Genomic DNA, 16,257 nt, shown 5'->3' with positions numbered 1-16,257 from the left:
CACTTCCCTGCAATTTTGGGGTCATTCATTTTTAACCAGTGATATATAGAATGCAGCATGTGCTCAGGTAATCGTGTGAAATATCAAAGATTGCTGACCTTTCAGGCAGAATACACAGAGATGAGTGGTAAAAATAAAATAAGGTGTGACACGATAAAGCAAATGCCTGACATAAGCCAGATGGTGAACATTACAGTATTCCAATATTTTATAAGCGTTTGTGACAGGTGTGACACCTCAAATAAAAAAATGTAAAAAGTTTTGTTTTTGCTTTAAGTAATACCAGTTTGCTCATTTTAAGGTCCTACCCAAAGCATGCAGTGAATGTGAGGGGGGTAATGGCAAAATAGAGCTTGGTAGCTAAAATTTTAATTCTTAGCAACCACTTAGCTTTGTGAACTTAAAGGTGGACCTCCATGACTGTAGCTGTCATGACAACTATGTGAGTGTTGAGACTGTTGAATAATAATGTGTAAAGGTGACAATACAATTGTCCAAATAGCAGGTAGCAACAAGTAAAAGACACAGAAATACAGAAACACACACAAAAATAATAGTTATCATATTATCATATTGAAACTTATTATATATTATATTATCATATTGAGGTTTAACTTAAATTTAAATTTTTAAAATTCATAATAGCAGCACAACTGAAAAATAGTTGATAATAGTTATTTTAAATGGTAATATTACTGTTTTACTGTATTTTTGATCAAAAAGATGCAGCCTTGGTGAGCGTAACAGACTTCTTTCAAAAACTTCTTTCAAAAAATGACAGCATTGGTTGCTTGTTGGTAGTCCCAAATTTAAGTGAAAAGAGGCTCCCCTATAACCCTTAAGTTCTACAGGCTGAACGAACCTTTAACCGGTACTCTATTCAACGCTTTTATTCCATAAAAGCTAGCCATCTATTTCAACATGCCACTAACTGATTAGCCTAACTGGTTAACACACAGTTACCCAGCTGACTAGCTTTCTGGATTAGCATATTACCTATTTAGTTGGTCTGCTAACTCATCTATTATGAGTATTTGTACTGGAGAGTGTTTCTTTTCACCTTGCCTATATGACAAGAAAAACATAATAATGTTTTTAAAAGTAAGAGAGAAAGAAAGATTGGCAAAGAGACTAAAAGGAAGAAGCTCTGCCAGCCTCAGCCTGTTTCCTTGTGTTAACTCCAACAAAATCTGCTTAATTAACTAAAAAGAAACTCCCTGTCACATTCTGCACAGCTTTACTTCAGCTTGCATTTTGTTTCTCTGTGATGTATCATTCAGCTAGCTATGCTTGGCTACACAACCAAATCTGTGAAAACAAAAGGCCACATCGATTGTGCATCACTCTCAGGGGCTGGCGGGGTTTGAACTTACCAACGCAAGTGGGCAATGTGTCGTTCCACTGAGCCAGGGCATCAGGGACGGTTTCACAGTGAATGGCAGTGGAGCCGTGGAGTGTGTAGCCCGGGTTACACTCAAACATCACTGATGCTCCCACGGCGAAGTTGTTGCCAATGCGTTTGCCGAAGCGAGGCTCTGGAACAGAGCTGCACTGTGTGGCACTGGTCCTTGGCACAGCTGTGAAATAATCGTAGAGAGTTAGCTTAGAGTGTTTTACCTTGTAAATTATGAAATTGCTTTGACTGTGGCTCAAGGCTTTTGAGGTGGAATAGTGGCAGAATTTTTTAACCATTGATAAATAAATAACATAATACCTGTAAGACCTTTATTCAATGTACACATCTTCCTTTAACATGTAAATGGAACAAACACAACCTGAAAATGTCAGGCCCTGACCTTGAACAAATTCTAGACTCAACCGGGTTCCTTTGCTGTTAACATCACATATATATATTTTTAAATGCCAACTGAAATCACTACCCAACCAAATCAAACAAAGATATAACCGGGCCAAATAAAAATAAAAATTAAAAAATCAATCTAAAGGTGGAGGATAAAATAATTCAACTGGTTTTGGACTTGTTGTTCAGTCACTGAGAGGCTGAGTCAGTTTGATTGACTCCCAAAGTACCAAAATAAAGATGTGTGGGAGAGGGTTAAAGCAGAAAAAGATATCTGGAATGCTTAAGAACACAAGGACTTTACATTTCAAGGCCCTGTGTGGCTCTTTAAAGATTTTAAAAGATTTTTTAAACAATCTGTAGTTATTGTTATAATTTTAAAAAGTGAAGTGCTGACAGTACTATAAATATTGATATGTCCACAAAGCAGAAAACACAGTGACAAAAACTCTTTGGAGTTGGTTGCAGCAAATGATGTAAAAGGGCTAAATACCCTGGGAAAAAGTGTACTCCATGCCACATTTACTGTAGCAAAGAAAAGCTATAGGGAAGATTTATGATGCATTCAACTGCACTAAAACAAATATCCTCAATAATTATACATTTTGAAAAGTAGATATGAAATATTTAGCAAGTACCAAAAATATCCTCAATAGTCTTGACATTGTATAAATACAGTAAACATTGTTTTATGGTGCTACATTTTGTACACAACAATATATATATATTTTCTTGATAGAGCTGAAAACTGACCTTGGTAGACAAAATGAAAGCCTTTGGCAGTTTCTGGTCCAACTGTAGTAAACTTGATAGTTATTTGATTTCCTGTACTCAAGGGCAACGATTCGCCTGGAAAAGAGACAGGGAGTAAATAAATCTTAAAATTGAATTTCGGAGCGATCTGCACACATCAAAAATCACTGCACTGAGCATCATTTTTCCTTCTTTTGGCTTCAAAAGACTCCTGATAGAGAAGTATATTTGCAAAGGGGAAATGCCTGAATCGAGGGTCTCTTTTTACTTTGAACTCCCATGTGGCTGTTCAATCAAACGGCAATAACAGCCTTTCAGCTTAAAAGCCACTGAAGGATACCTCTACTACAGGAGGATCCAACAGATGTGATGAAGACAGATTATGAGATAAACACCCAGAATTTAGTGTGTTGAAGCTATGGAATAGATAGCAAATGACATAATGCAGTCCTAAAGCACAGAAAATGCAACACCATTTCTTTGTGCACCTCTTATGTTTTGCAATAACAATCTCACATCTGAACAATGACTTGTGATGAATGGTAATGCATCCAATTTGAAGTATGGGAAGTGCAAAGATAGGACATCAGGTTTGAACTTTACCTGAGTGAGATCCTGAGAGAGAGGACAGCAGAGAGGACTGTTGTGTTGGCCCATCATAAATGTCCACAACATCATTCAGTGACGTCTGGAACAGGACAAACTGTCCAAATAGAACTAAAGGGGGAAAAACAGGCAAAGTGTCAAAGTGTTTCATAAAACACTGACCATAACATGATAATAACTATGCACCATACAATAACCCAAGCGACCCCTCAAATGTTAAGATCCCAGCTGGAAGCTAACAAGCAGCAAATGTGACTTGAAAGACCTTCTGTATGTATTCTTCAGACATATTCAGATTCCTAATTAGACGCCACTAAGTACTTGTATGCAAGAACATTATACAGAATCATTTTTCTTCAATAGATCTGCACATTTTAAACCCGCGACAGCTCTCAGAGGTAATAAGGCTGTATGTTTATTTAAATCTTTTAAATTGGCTATCTTGCTGTAACATCTCCCTATTATGTGTTGGTATCATGCTTAGTGCTACTGTGCACTGGTTTTGTCCTCCACTGGGTGCACTTGTTACAGTCTCATTTGCTGTCCAATGCTTTGATGTTTCCACCATTAGGAGAAAATCATTAGTATGCTGTTCATCATTACATGAAATCACTACTCTACAGTATATCTTAAGGATTAAAGTAGACTGAACAAAACATGGTATGACAACCAAAACCTACGTACGCATATGGATTCTACTTACCTCAATGGCATCTCACTTTTGTTGCCATGGTGAAATTAATTGAAAAATGGCTTTAAATATAGAGACCTCAAGTGTCAAAATGCAGAAATAAGTTCTGGGCACAGATACAGTTGTTAAGCCATGAAACAGTATAAATTGAGGCTCAGCATTGCTACTGTGTGATTAAACAGTTCTCTGCTTGGTAATACAAGCGTGTAATCAAACTCTTGCAGAAACCAATTTAGAAAAAAAATGATTTATTTGTCATTTGAGGTAAACAAAGAGCTTTATTACCAAGAACTGATTGGTTTATTGACATCGCATACAGTGGCTTCAAACAAATGGCATTTTTCACCAGTTTGATGTCACAGACTAACATCAAAAACGAAGTGATATTGTTCAGTGAAATCAAAAGCAAACTGAAATCAGTGGAAAACTTTTGATTTAGATTTATTATAGTTCTATGTCTTAATGCATTGCTCATGCATGGCTTCCATTGGCTAAGAAGGCAAAAAAGTTTTACTCTGTATTTGTGTGCTTCAAACGCTACAAAAAAGTTTGTATGAGTTCCTACCTATGTAGAGAGTTCCAAATCTGTTTCTTATGAGGTTTAATTTCAGTTAGGATGCTATCATAGAAGGCAGCTGCCTATGAACGTAGGCAGCAGGCAGATTTGGAAATTGAGCTATAGTGTGTACTTATGAAATTAGGCTGTTCCTGAAGGGGGCTGCAAACTCTGAAAAATGAATCATGGCTCATCAAGTCTATTGCCAGAGTGCGTGCTGGGAGTAGACATTTCCCCTATGTGTTTGATAAAAACAATAGAAGGGAAGATAACGGCAGTCCTCAGTGCATTATTCTTGAGGTTTCCACATCTCCAGGGCTTCAGCGATGCCAAGACAATTACCACTTCATGTCAGAAAACAATTGTGCCCGTTAAGGTTTCGCTCTCATGCACCAAACAAAATGGGGGACATGAAAAGAAACAAATCAATCTGTAAGGAGATAAAAGTAATGCTACTGTGCCAGTTCACTGTTTATTTATTCATTTATTTTATAATTTGAACCTCAACAAAAGATGGATCCCTTTTACGCACCTATTAATAATTTACATGGCTTAAGTAGTACACATTGTAATCATACTTAACCCATTATAATTACATTAGGCCAGGAGTCACTAATGCATCGCTTTGCTACTCTGGGAATGTTTTAAAGTAGAAGATCTTCATCAGAGACTGCATTTGTATAGTGAAGCTGAGAGAAATTGTGCTTAAAATGCACTGTTCTGGGACAACAAAATGTAGAATAAATGTATTTATGTAATATTCATATGACATTAAAATGTAAATGTCAAAAAGCATTTAAGTAGCAGACCTCAAAATAAGTATATATATATTGTACAACTGCAAGTGCAAAATGTTTTAGAATTAAACAGTTGCACTAAAGTGCATTTTAGTAGAAGTACAGCTCAAAAAAAGTATATATTAACATTCTTCAGATGTAAGACCTTACAAAATGACATACTTTAAGTGCTACTAAAACGAAAACTTGATCCATTTCAAACACTCAATCAATATCATTTAAATACAGTGAAGCTGCATTCACTTCTAAATAACACATTAAGTAGCCTTAATTCTGAAATTCAGACTACAGTACATTTACAGACAACTAAGGAGGTTGTTTCCTTTGCACGATCCATAGAGCACTCAGGTGTCAAGAGTTCAGTAATTCCTGATACAAAGCTCTTCCTCGGCTTCTTGATGCCATTCCTAGAATTCCTTTTGCTTCTGTGTAGCAATTTATTTATTTTTTATGAGAGATGCTATTTGAAACTAGATGCGTGCATGAAATGTGAACAGTGCTTCGAGATGAAGCAATGGTCTGTGGTCTGTGCAGGAAATGAAATAAAAGTAACCAAAAAAACGAGTGGATGCACAAATCAATATTCACAGCTCTGATAGTTTGCACACTCCTCCAGCAACTCACAAACAGTAATTGGGCAGATTTCTATTTATAGTACTGGCACTTTCCACTAATAGGGTACACTTTGTGTCCCATCACTTAAGAATGCATTTAAAAGCACTCTAAAGAATTAGATGCACAAACTTCATTTTGTGTTGTGAAAACTATTAGATATATAACCATTCAAAGGCTTGGGGTCAGTAATTTATTTTATTTATGTTTTTATTTATTTTTTTGAGAAATTTATGTTTTTATTAGGCAAATATGTATTAAATTGACCAAAGGTGGCAGTAAAGATTTTCAGACAATAAAAAAAATAAAATAAAAAAATTATAAAAATAATTCAAATTAATGCTGTTCTTTTGAACTTTCTATTCACTTAACGCTAAAAATAAATGGGTAAATAATAATAATAATATTTCACAATCTAATGCAGCCTTTTTCAGTATAAGAGATTTAAAAACATAAAAAAAGGTCCAATGGTAGTGGATGTTAGATAAATTAACTCTCAAAGCTTAACAGATTAATTTAGCTTAATTTAGATACTGTACTTTCTGTTTTTGTTGACCATTTGTTGACCATGAGTTTCATTTTGTACCATATACCCGGAAAATGCCTTTTTACAATGTCTTCATGCACTCATAGGGCAGAAGCATCTGAATGTTCTGAAAGTATGTATGACAAGCATCGCTCACATGCAGATCTTGCTAACACGCTTAGAAAAGGCTTTGGCTTTAATTCACTGTTTGATTCTCCTCTGCACCACTACAGAGGACTGGCCTTTTCCATACATCCTCTTACGCTTAACAAACTCTGACAGATGCTTACCGGTTGCTATGGAAATGAGGCCTGTGATTAATTCTCACCTTTCCCCTCTTTTCTCATGAATTACACAATTCAGAAATAAAAAACAGCTGTGTGGTTCTCTGCCTCTCCCCCTGTCTCTCCATCTATGGAGCTGGACTGGATCACAAATTTAATTTGCTCTCTGAAAGAAACAGAAGTGAATGGGGATGGGACACACCTTCCTTCTCCCTTTGACAACTCAGGTGGAGAGAGGCATGAGTTCAATTTACTTTAATTAGCATAATCTGCAAAGTATGCTTGGATACCTGTCCTACAGTATTCTTGCAGTTAGAGCAAAATAAAAATAACCCTTGATAGTATCACCCTGCTTTTGCAGCAACCTTACAAGCAACTCTAATATTTAGCCTAATCCTAAGGTAATAGTTTCATCCAATATTTACATTTTGTCATAATTTACTCCAAACCTGTATGACTTTCCAAACCTTTATGACTTACTTTCTTGTGAGGAACACAAGAGGTGATATTTCAATTAATGTCTTTTTTCTATGTTTTGAAAGTCAGTGGTGTCCAAAATGATTGGGGTCCATTATTGTACGGAAAACAATGGTTCAAAAATTCTTTAAAATATCTTCTTTTGAGTTCCACAGAAGAATGAAAGTTTGGAGCAGCATGAAGGTAAATAAAAGATGACAGACTTTTCATTTTTGCATGAACCATTCCTTTAGGAATTGAATAGAATATGGATGTTTCATAGCAAAGAGAGGGAATAAAAAAAGAATTCAGATCGTTAAGTCATACGTAAAATGTTTTGCGCCTGAAGCATGACTTGAGGTTAGGTTAAGATTGGATTAGAGATGGCTGATCAAGTCATAAACTCATATTAAGTGCAATAAAACCTTCAGAAGAACTGTGAAAATGTCTAAAACATGAAATTACATTGAAACCGGGATGTCCAGTCATATTGCACAGATGACAATAAGCAATAACCCAATATCTTTAGGGTTCCATAAACCTTTCTGTACAGAGAAAAAGCAATTAAAATGAGAATGCTGCGGATAAAACGTTTCCCAACATGCTAAGTGCTCCGCTAAGGAATAACATGGAATATTTAAGCATATGGAATATAATAGTCTCAAGTCCTTACCAAGTTCCTGGAGAACTAATAAAGATCACAGCTAATATTCTTCGTCTTTGAAAGGTAAATAATGCTAGACGGATCTTTCCTTTGCGGCTTAATTAACACTGTAGGTACAATTAAGCTTGGCTGCTACTGAAATGCAAGCACAGCAAACCAACACTGCACTTTGGACCTCAGTCCTGGATCTCCATCTCCGTTCAAGTGTTTATTCAGGTTCAAAAGGCCCTTAATTAGATAACCCCCATTCAAGTCTGCGTCTCCCCTCCGAAGACATGTGTATCAACTCCTTTCCATTAGTCTGCAGCCGTCCATCTTTGACATGACAAGAGTGTAACAGCGGCGGAAACATTTTATTAGGACAGAGTGGAATGTACCTGTGTCTCAGGTGGATTAAATGGGAGGTGTGTAACTAACATCAGCAAACAGAATTGCTAAAATAAGTTCAAGTTTAAGTCTGCTTTATTGTCAATTCTTCCACATGTACAGTACATACATACAGAGAATCGAAATTGCGTTACTCTCAGACCCCCGGTGCACACAGATAACATTAAGATTAAACCCTCAAAATCTAGATCAAAATATAAAATGTAGACACAACTATACAATAAGGGAATGTAAAAAAAGACATATAATAAAATTAAAAATAAAGTTAAATAAAGCAGCGCAAGGCAAAAGGCAGATAGAGTGCTAATCAATTGAACAACAGTGCAGATAAAAGATTATTTAGTGCAAAAACAAAATCTTATTAAGTCTGATTAAATTGACAAAGGGCTCAAGAGCAGTTATTTTATTTAATGACTGATGAGGTAGTGGAATGATGTCAGTTCCATGGAGAATGAGGTAGTGAGCAGACCAATGCTGCACAAAGTGACTGGTGCATTTCATCGTATTTAGTGGGGGAGGGGGGTTGGGTTGGTGGGGTTATAGTTCAGTGGTGCCTGGGGCAGAAGAGGGGAGGGGGGGGCAAGTTCGGGAGTGAGTTCAGCTTCCTGACAGCCTGGTGGATGAAGCTGTCCTTCAGTCTGCTGGTCCTGGCCTGGAGACTCCGCAGTCTCCTACCTGATGCCAGCAGACTGAAGAAGCTGTGTGATGGGTGTGTGGGATCACCTGCAATGCAGAGGGCTTTGCGGGTGAGATGGGTTCCATAAATGTCCTGGAGGGAGGGGAGAGAGACACCAATGATCTTCTCAGCCGCTCTCATTATGCGTTGCAGAGTCTTTCGGCAGGACGCGTTGCAGGCGCCATGCCACACAGTGATGTAGCTCGACAGGATGCTCTCGATGGTTGCTCTGTAGAAGGTGTACATGATGGGGGGTGGGGCTCTGGCTCTCCTCAGTTTGCGGAGGTAGTAGAGACGCTGATTTGATTTCTTGGCCAGTGCTGCTGTGTTTTCAGTCCAGGAGAGGTCCTCTGTGATGTGCACACCCAGGAACTTGGTGCTGCTCACTCTCTCCACAGTCGCACCGTTGATGGTCAGAGGAACGTGCTGAGTGTGCGCTCTCCTGAAGTCAACAACAATCTCCTTTGTCTTCTGCATGTTCAGAGAGAGATTGTTGTCCCTGCACCACCCGGCCAGGCGGCTCACTTTGCTCCTGCAGTTTGTCTCATCTTTGTTGCTAATGAGACCCAGCACAGTTGTATCATCTTCAAACTTAATAAAAAGGTTGGAGTTGTGTGAAGGTGTGCAGTCATGGGTCAGCAGAGTGAAGAGGAGGGGGCTCAGCACACATCCTTGGGGGGCCCCAGTGTTCAGTGTGATTGTGCTGGATGTGTTGCTGCTGACCCGTACTGCCTGAGGTCTTCCAGTCAGAAAGTCCAACAGCCAGTTGCACAGCGAAGTGTTGAGCCCCAGTTGGATCAGTTTGTAAATAAGCTGTTGAGGGATGATAGTGTTGAATGCTGAACTGAAGTCAATGAACAGCATTCTGACATATGAGTCCTTTATGTCCAGATGTGTTAGTGCTGAGTGGAGGGTAGTGGAGATGGCATCATCGGGTCGAGCGGTTGGACCGATATGCAAACTGGAAGGGGTCCAGGGGGGGGGGGGGCAGACTTGATGTGGTGCATGACTAGCCGTTCAAAGCACTTCATGAGGATGGGGGTAAGTGCAACAGGACGGTAGTCATTGAAGCAGGATGGAGATGGCTTCTTCGGAACTGGAATGATGGTGGTAGTTTTAAAACATGTGGGAACAACAGCCTGACTCAGTGAGACGTTGAAAATGTCTGTGAAGACATCAGTGATCTCTCAGTACACGCCCAGGGATGTTGTCAGGACCTGGAGCTTTGCGTGCATTGATCCTGCTGAAGGATCTCCTCATGCTGTCTGGGGTCAGCATCATCACCTGGTCGCCGGGAGGAGGTGGAGTCTTCTGTGCAGTGGTGCTGTTTTGTTGCTCAAAGCGAGCAAAGAAGGTGTTCAGCTCATTTAGCAGAGAGATGTTGTTGTCACAGGTCCGTGGTGGGGGCTTGTAGTCCGTAATGGTCTGTATCCCCTGCCACAGGTTCCTAGTGTCTATGCTGTCGCTGAATTGATGGACTATCCTCCTGGAGTGCTGTCTCTTAGCCTCTCTGATGCCGCGGGACAGGTTGGCCCTGGCTGTTCTCAAGCCCACCTCATCTCCAGCTCTGAAGGCAGCGTTCCATGTCTTCAGAAGTCTGTAGACCTCCCCTGTCATCCACGGCTTCTGGTTGGCCCGGACAGTGATGGTTTTTGTGACCGTTACATCATCAATACACTTGTTGATGTAGGCAGTGACAGTCTCTGAGTACTCCTGGAGGTCAGTGGTGTTATTGTATGTGGCAGCCTGCTTAAACAAGTCAGTTGTGTTGAAGCTGTCTTGAAGAACCTCTGATGATCCTTCTGGCCACACTTGAATCTGTTTTTGAACTGGTTTGGCGACTTTAATGAGCGGTCTGTATGCAGGCATTAGCATGACAGTGATGTGGTCTGAGGCTCCAGGGTGGGGGAGGGGGAGGGCTTTGTAAGCTCCTCTCTGTGGGGTGTAAACAAAGTCCAAAATGTTATTACCTCGTGTTGGAAAGTTAATGTGTTATAGTATTTTTGGAAACACCCTTTAAGTCAGCATGGTTGAAATCCCCAGCTATAATGAGAAAAGCATCGGGGTGTGCTGTCTGCTGCTCACTGATGTGCTGGGACAGTTCATTTAGTGCGTCGTTCCTGTTGCTGATGATGTTGAACGGGGGAATGTACACAGAAATGAGCAGTACAGCAGTATATTCCCTCGGCAGATAGAACGGCCGGCACTTAATAATCATAATCTCCACCAGGGGTGAGCAGTGTTTGCAGATCACAGCAGTATCGCGGCACCACGCGTCATTGATGTAAACACAAAGCCCGCCGCCGCGGGTTTTTCCTCCTGCGACGAGAGCTCTTTCCGCTCGATAGCACGTCAGCTGGTCGAGCTAAATAGCGCCGTCTGGAACGCTGTTGCTGAGCCATGTTTCCGTGAACACAAAAACACAGCAGTCTCTTACAGTTCTCTGAGTTGAGCGTAGTAAACCAATGTAGTCCAGTTTATTGTCCAACGAGCGTACGTTAGCCAGTATGATGGTGGGGATAGATGGCTTGTGTGGGTTAGCCGTTAGCCTAACCCACACATCCGTTAGCCCGGATACCTCCGCGTTTACCCCTCTTCTGCTTCCTCTCATACCGCTTGTGGCGCCTCCGCTGTGGGCGAGATGCAGTAGTGGGGGTCGGTGATGGTGAGGGCCTCCGTAGCAGATCGAGATCCCGTAGCTGTTCCAAGTGCGCGGAGTTTAACTGTAAAAATGCGGTTCTACCGACATCGAGCAGAAACTCGCGACTGTATGCGCGCTTACAGACAGGTAGACGCAATAACGACGTAAAAAAACACTGCGACTCACAAGACATAAAACACGAAAACACCATTCTGTCGGGACAGAGAGAAGCCGCTGCGTGTGGACGCGCCACCATCTTGGTATAATGTCAAATACTCTTACTGCCCTCCATAATTCAGTGGACAATCAAACAGACAGTACCACCCACAAACTCACACCAATGCTTGAGTCAATGTTGTGGGGTCAAAAAAGAAGATGCTTTAAAAAAAGAAGAAAAAGAAGAAATACAATTCTGCAGAATGAATGCGTTTACACTTTTCAGGAAAGTCAAGTTATTTAGATGTAATAGTAATAAATTCTAAATTAATTATATAATATACTAGTAATATGTGTGCTAATAAACAACTAGTTAATAGTGAGCATTTGCACCTAAACTAAAGTGTTACCACAGTAACAACTACAACTACAGTAACCCTGGTTGAGGTGTAATGCTGGTGTTGTTATCAAAATGGTGGTATTTTTCAGATGTCTTTTCTTAGACAGGCAAACACTGCTTTAGCAGACATTTGTTGTTTCCATGGAAATGAATGATCAGATCATCATTCGACTATATGCACGAATAGAATATACATGTTAATAAGTGAGTTCGCTGATCCAGACACGTGTATACACACCAGGGCCATACGGTTCATATAGCACATATCACTGTTCAGTATGCTGTCCGAGCCTCTACATGCTATTGTTCTCTTATTAGACTCTCTCCTTACAGCGAGGGGCTCTCAGTCAGACTCTGAGGAGAGAGGTCACTCAAGCAGGGATTTATACCCCAGGGCCATCATCTTGCTCGAGGCTAGATGGGAGAGGTATTTGCTCTGATTCCTTGCACACCTGTCTGGATTTGCAGGCATGGGCTGGTCATCCGCCACACATCAGTGCCTGGTCCCATAGGGACAGAGATGCTCTTGCACAATCTGCCAGGATCTCTTTGAGGTGGGAGATTCCGAAAAGCTAGCGAGGATGAGACATGCACACACGCGCAAACCTTCACTGCAGATTGACAAATCAGTCACACACACACACACACACACACACACACACACACACACACACACACACACACACACACACACACACACACACACACACACACACACACACACACACACACACACACACACACAAATGTGCAGACAGGAATGAAAATACAGCAAGGTAGTGCCACCTGTGTGCCTGTTATCAGTGAAGGATGTTCTATCTGCAGTGCCGTATGCCGAGGATAGATAGCACCTTGCCCGCTCACCACATGGTGGGGACAGAGGAATCATCACATGCTGCACGCAGATGTAGAGAATGAGAAAATGGAAGGGAGTAGCTTAAAAGTCTTTTTATATCTAAACATAGACATTGCAGCAGAGGAAAAATATTTTTCTTTTTTCATTACATTAAATTGAGGGAGAAACAAACATTTCCAGGAACGCTGGCTGGCAATTTAAGTAAGCTATAGTTGTGTGGTGTAGTGGTCAACACTCACAGACTCAGTGTTTTATATATTTACTAAATAAGTGTTAAAAAATACATAAAACAGCAAGCCAATCTCTGAAATATTTTCTAACAATAATTTAAATAAACGTGCATACATTTCAGATATTAGTTTTTTCTCAAAAAATGCAACAGTAAATCTTCCATTTCAATATTGTAAGGAAGTAAAATAAAATAAAATAATATATAAAACCAAATAAAATAAAATAAAATAAAATAAAAACCTCAGCAATCATAAACTATTTCAAATTATTTTCCACATAAAATATGATAGAATTATTTAATTATTTAGAATTATTTTTATTCGTTACCTTGAAAACACATTGCTGCAATTTTGCAGTCTGAAAGATAATCTAAATCCAAACATGCACTGACTTCATTATTATTATTATTATTATTATTATTATACTAACTATAATATATTTTTAATAGCCAGTTGCTTTCAAGATACAAGGTAGTTCATTATCATTAGCAGTGCCGGGAGTCTTTGAGGGAAAAACCTCTGGGAAAGTGGTACCCAATCCCTCAAAACAAGAACCATAATCACCATACCCTTGAGCAAGGCACTTAACACCAGGTTGCTCCAGAGGTTAAGTGCCTTGCATCATGGTCTCTCTAATAGGTGTACTCCAAATTACTTCAGACAAAAGAATCTACTGATGACTAAAGTACAGTTGCATTTGTTACTGCTGCTATGTCGTCCTAGGATTCTATCTATAGTCAAATAGGAGAGACTAACATCAACATTTACACATTCCATTTTTACTTTTTAATTTTAGCACAGTAAAACAAACAACTGTATATGGGAGCAAGACTATATAATTCGAAACATGTATACTTCAGAACTGCATACGTAAGCTTGCAATTATCCCTGAAGACAGGCTAGTGCTGTCTTACTGTCTCATACGGTGTGTCAGAGTGCTATTTTGGTGGTGTAAACTTATACTGAAATCCTCTGACAATTTTCTTTACAAATCCTCATTTTTTACTTCTAATTCGTAACCGGTCTTTTGTTTTGCTCTCTCTTCTTCGCTTCTGCATTTGTCACTTCTTATCCTACACGTACGCCTACTTCAACCACTGGAACACCACTCTCTTGTGAACTTGCATACGACAGTTAGTGGAACCTAGAGATTATGCTTTATAAAGTTTTAAATAAGAATATTTAATTTTCTTACACAAATGCATCAATTCATTTCAGAAGGCTTTTATTAACCCCCTGGTGCCACGTGGAGTACTTTTTTATGATGGATGGATGCACTGTATTGGACTTCAAAATCTCAGCACCCATTCACTGCCATTATAAAGCTTGGATTTTTAAATATAACTCTGATTGTATTCGACTAATAGAAGAAAGTCATATACACTCAGGATGGCTTGAGGGTGAGTAAATCATTGGGAATTTTTCATTTTTGGGGGTACTATTCCTTTAACGCTTTTAAAATCAAATATTTGTTTAAATATTTGTACAAAATAATCTCCAGCTGTCAAAACTCTTTAGTAGCTTACTTAAAAAGGAAACACTGCAACTAAAAGTGAAGCACCATAACCACCCTACCGCTGAGATATTAATCTGAGAATTACTTTGGGAAAACATAGTGCTTTACTGCCCTTAGCCAACGGCAAAGTCAAGAAATGGCACTTTTTGCCTGCTTGACTGTGATTTACCAGAGGAGAGAACTTTAGCACCTTTGGTTTGACTGGAGTCAGGAAACACAACAAAAGCATTACACATAGACCTGGTGTTCCTCTGCTTTCTCTTTCTCCCTGGTAAATGAACTTTGCCTTGACTTCTTTTCTGTTTTGATGTTTTGGCTCAGGGGCTTGCAATTCCCAATTCTCACAGGCTTTAGAATAGCTTTGTAGAGGGAGAGAGGAGTGATCCTTTTCCAAGACAGCGTCTATGTCAAAGACATGAAACTGTGACTGTTTTAAGTGTGTGTTTGTGTTTATATGGAGGTCAGAGTCAGCCAGGGGAAAAGTTATTTAGTTGACTATTTCTAACTGACAGCCATAAGAGAAAATATAGAAAGTGTAACTGGCCTAATGGTCGCTTCGGGCATTCCAAAAGGGAGTTTATTTAATATCTCATTTAGAATTGCTACGTTGCTGAAAGTTTTTTGATTTTCCACACCATATGAAGGTACCCCAAAGCAAATTCCTAATGATCAACTGAAATACTGAAATAACGTTGTGTGTTATGCCACATCAGTACATGTATCTTCATGTATCCACACAAAAAATAAATATATATATAAAACACACAAACATACACTCACAAACACCCTTTATATATTTATATAATGGGTAAAACGAATTCTTAACTATAACACAATTTTTAAAAACTATAATAACCCTCACACACACGCACGCACGCACGCACGCACGCACGCACACACACACACACACACACACACACACACACACACACACACACACGATATAAATGTCATTTAGGGCTGATTAATTGCAGTTAATTACATCCAAAATAAAAGTTTTTGTTTACATAACGTGTGTATTTATAATACAATACAAACAAACACATATATTTATATTTAAGAAATATTTACATGTATATATATATATATATATATATATATAATTTATATTATATAGAAGTAAATATTACATAAATTTCTGTATGTGTGCATATTTATATGTACATAAAATATAAATATACACAGTACACTTTTCAATTCAATTTTATTTGTATAGCACTTTTTACGATACAAATCATTGCAAAGCAACTTTACAGAAAATTAATGTTTCTATATTATTTAGTAGTAGCTTATCAGTAGTGACTCAGTTTATGTACATATGGCAGAAATTTGGGGAAAAATAAAAAAATTCAAGACGTAATCAAACAGACGACAAACACTATTAACAGAAATTATTATGATGCAATCAAACTTATAGCAAAATTTGGTAGACATATGTTACGTAAGGCAGGGGCGAGGCCAGAAATGTTTAAGTGTGTGGCCTACATAAAACTGGGTGGGCAAAGTGTAGCATATGAAAACTGCATATCAAATTGCAACAGAAAATACAGCACAAAGATTCAATACACAATACTACTAAAGCATTGAAAAAATAATTTTAATTTCAACATTTACTAATATGTCACACCCAGGGGCTGGCTATGCTTTAA

The 16,257-nt window shown here is 38.9% G+C and overlaps 1 protein-coding gene across 5 annotated transcripts in view; it reads right to left on the bottom strand.

Annotated features, from left to right (window-relative positions):
* LOC132104209 (CUB and sushi domain-containing protein 3-like) overlaps positions 1 to 16,257 on the bottom strand; it is a 435,094-nt gene that overhangs the window by 92,647 nt on the left and 326,190 nt on the right. For all 5 annotated transcript variants that reach the window (XM_059509502.1, XM_059509503.1, XM_059509504.1 and 2 more), the window contains 3 exons: positions 3,158 to 3,271; positions 2,555 to 2,650; positions 1,374 to 1,577 (listed from right to left, as the gene is read on the bottom strand). In XM_059509502.1, the coding sequence (XP_059365485.1) occupies positions 1,374 to 1,577; positions 2,555 to 2,650; positions 3,158 to 3,271 (414 nt within the window). The remainder of the gene's footprint in view (positions 1 to 1,373; positions 1,578 to 2,554; positions 2,651 to 3,157; positions 3,272 to 16,257) is intronic.

The sequence above is a fragment of the Carassius carassius genome, chromosome 25, assembly GCF_963082965.1.
Source record: "Carassius carassius chromosome 25, fCarCar2.1, whole genome shotgun sequence".
Lineage (NCBI taxonomy): Eukaryota > Metazoa > Chordata > Actinopteri > Cypriniformes > Cyprinidae > Carassius > Carassius carassius.
The sequence above is the reverse complement of the archived record's forward strand: the minus strand, read 5'-3'. Positions and strand labels throughout refer to the sequence as shown.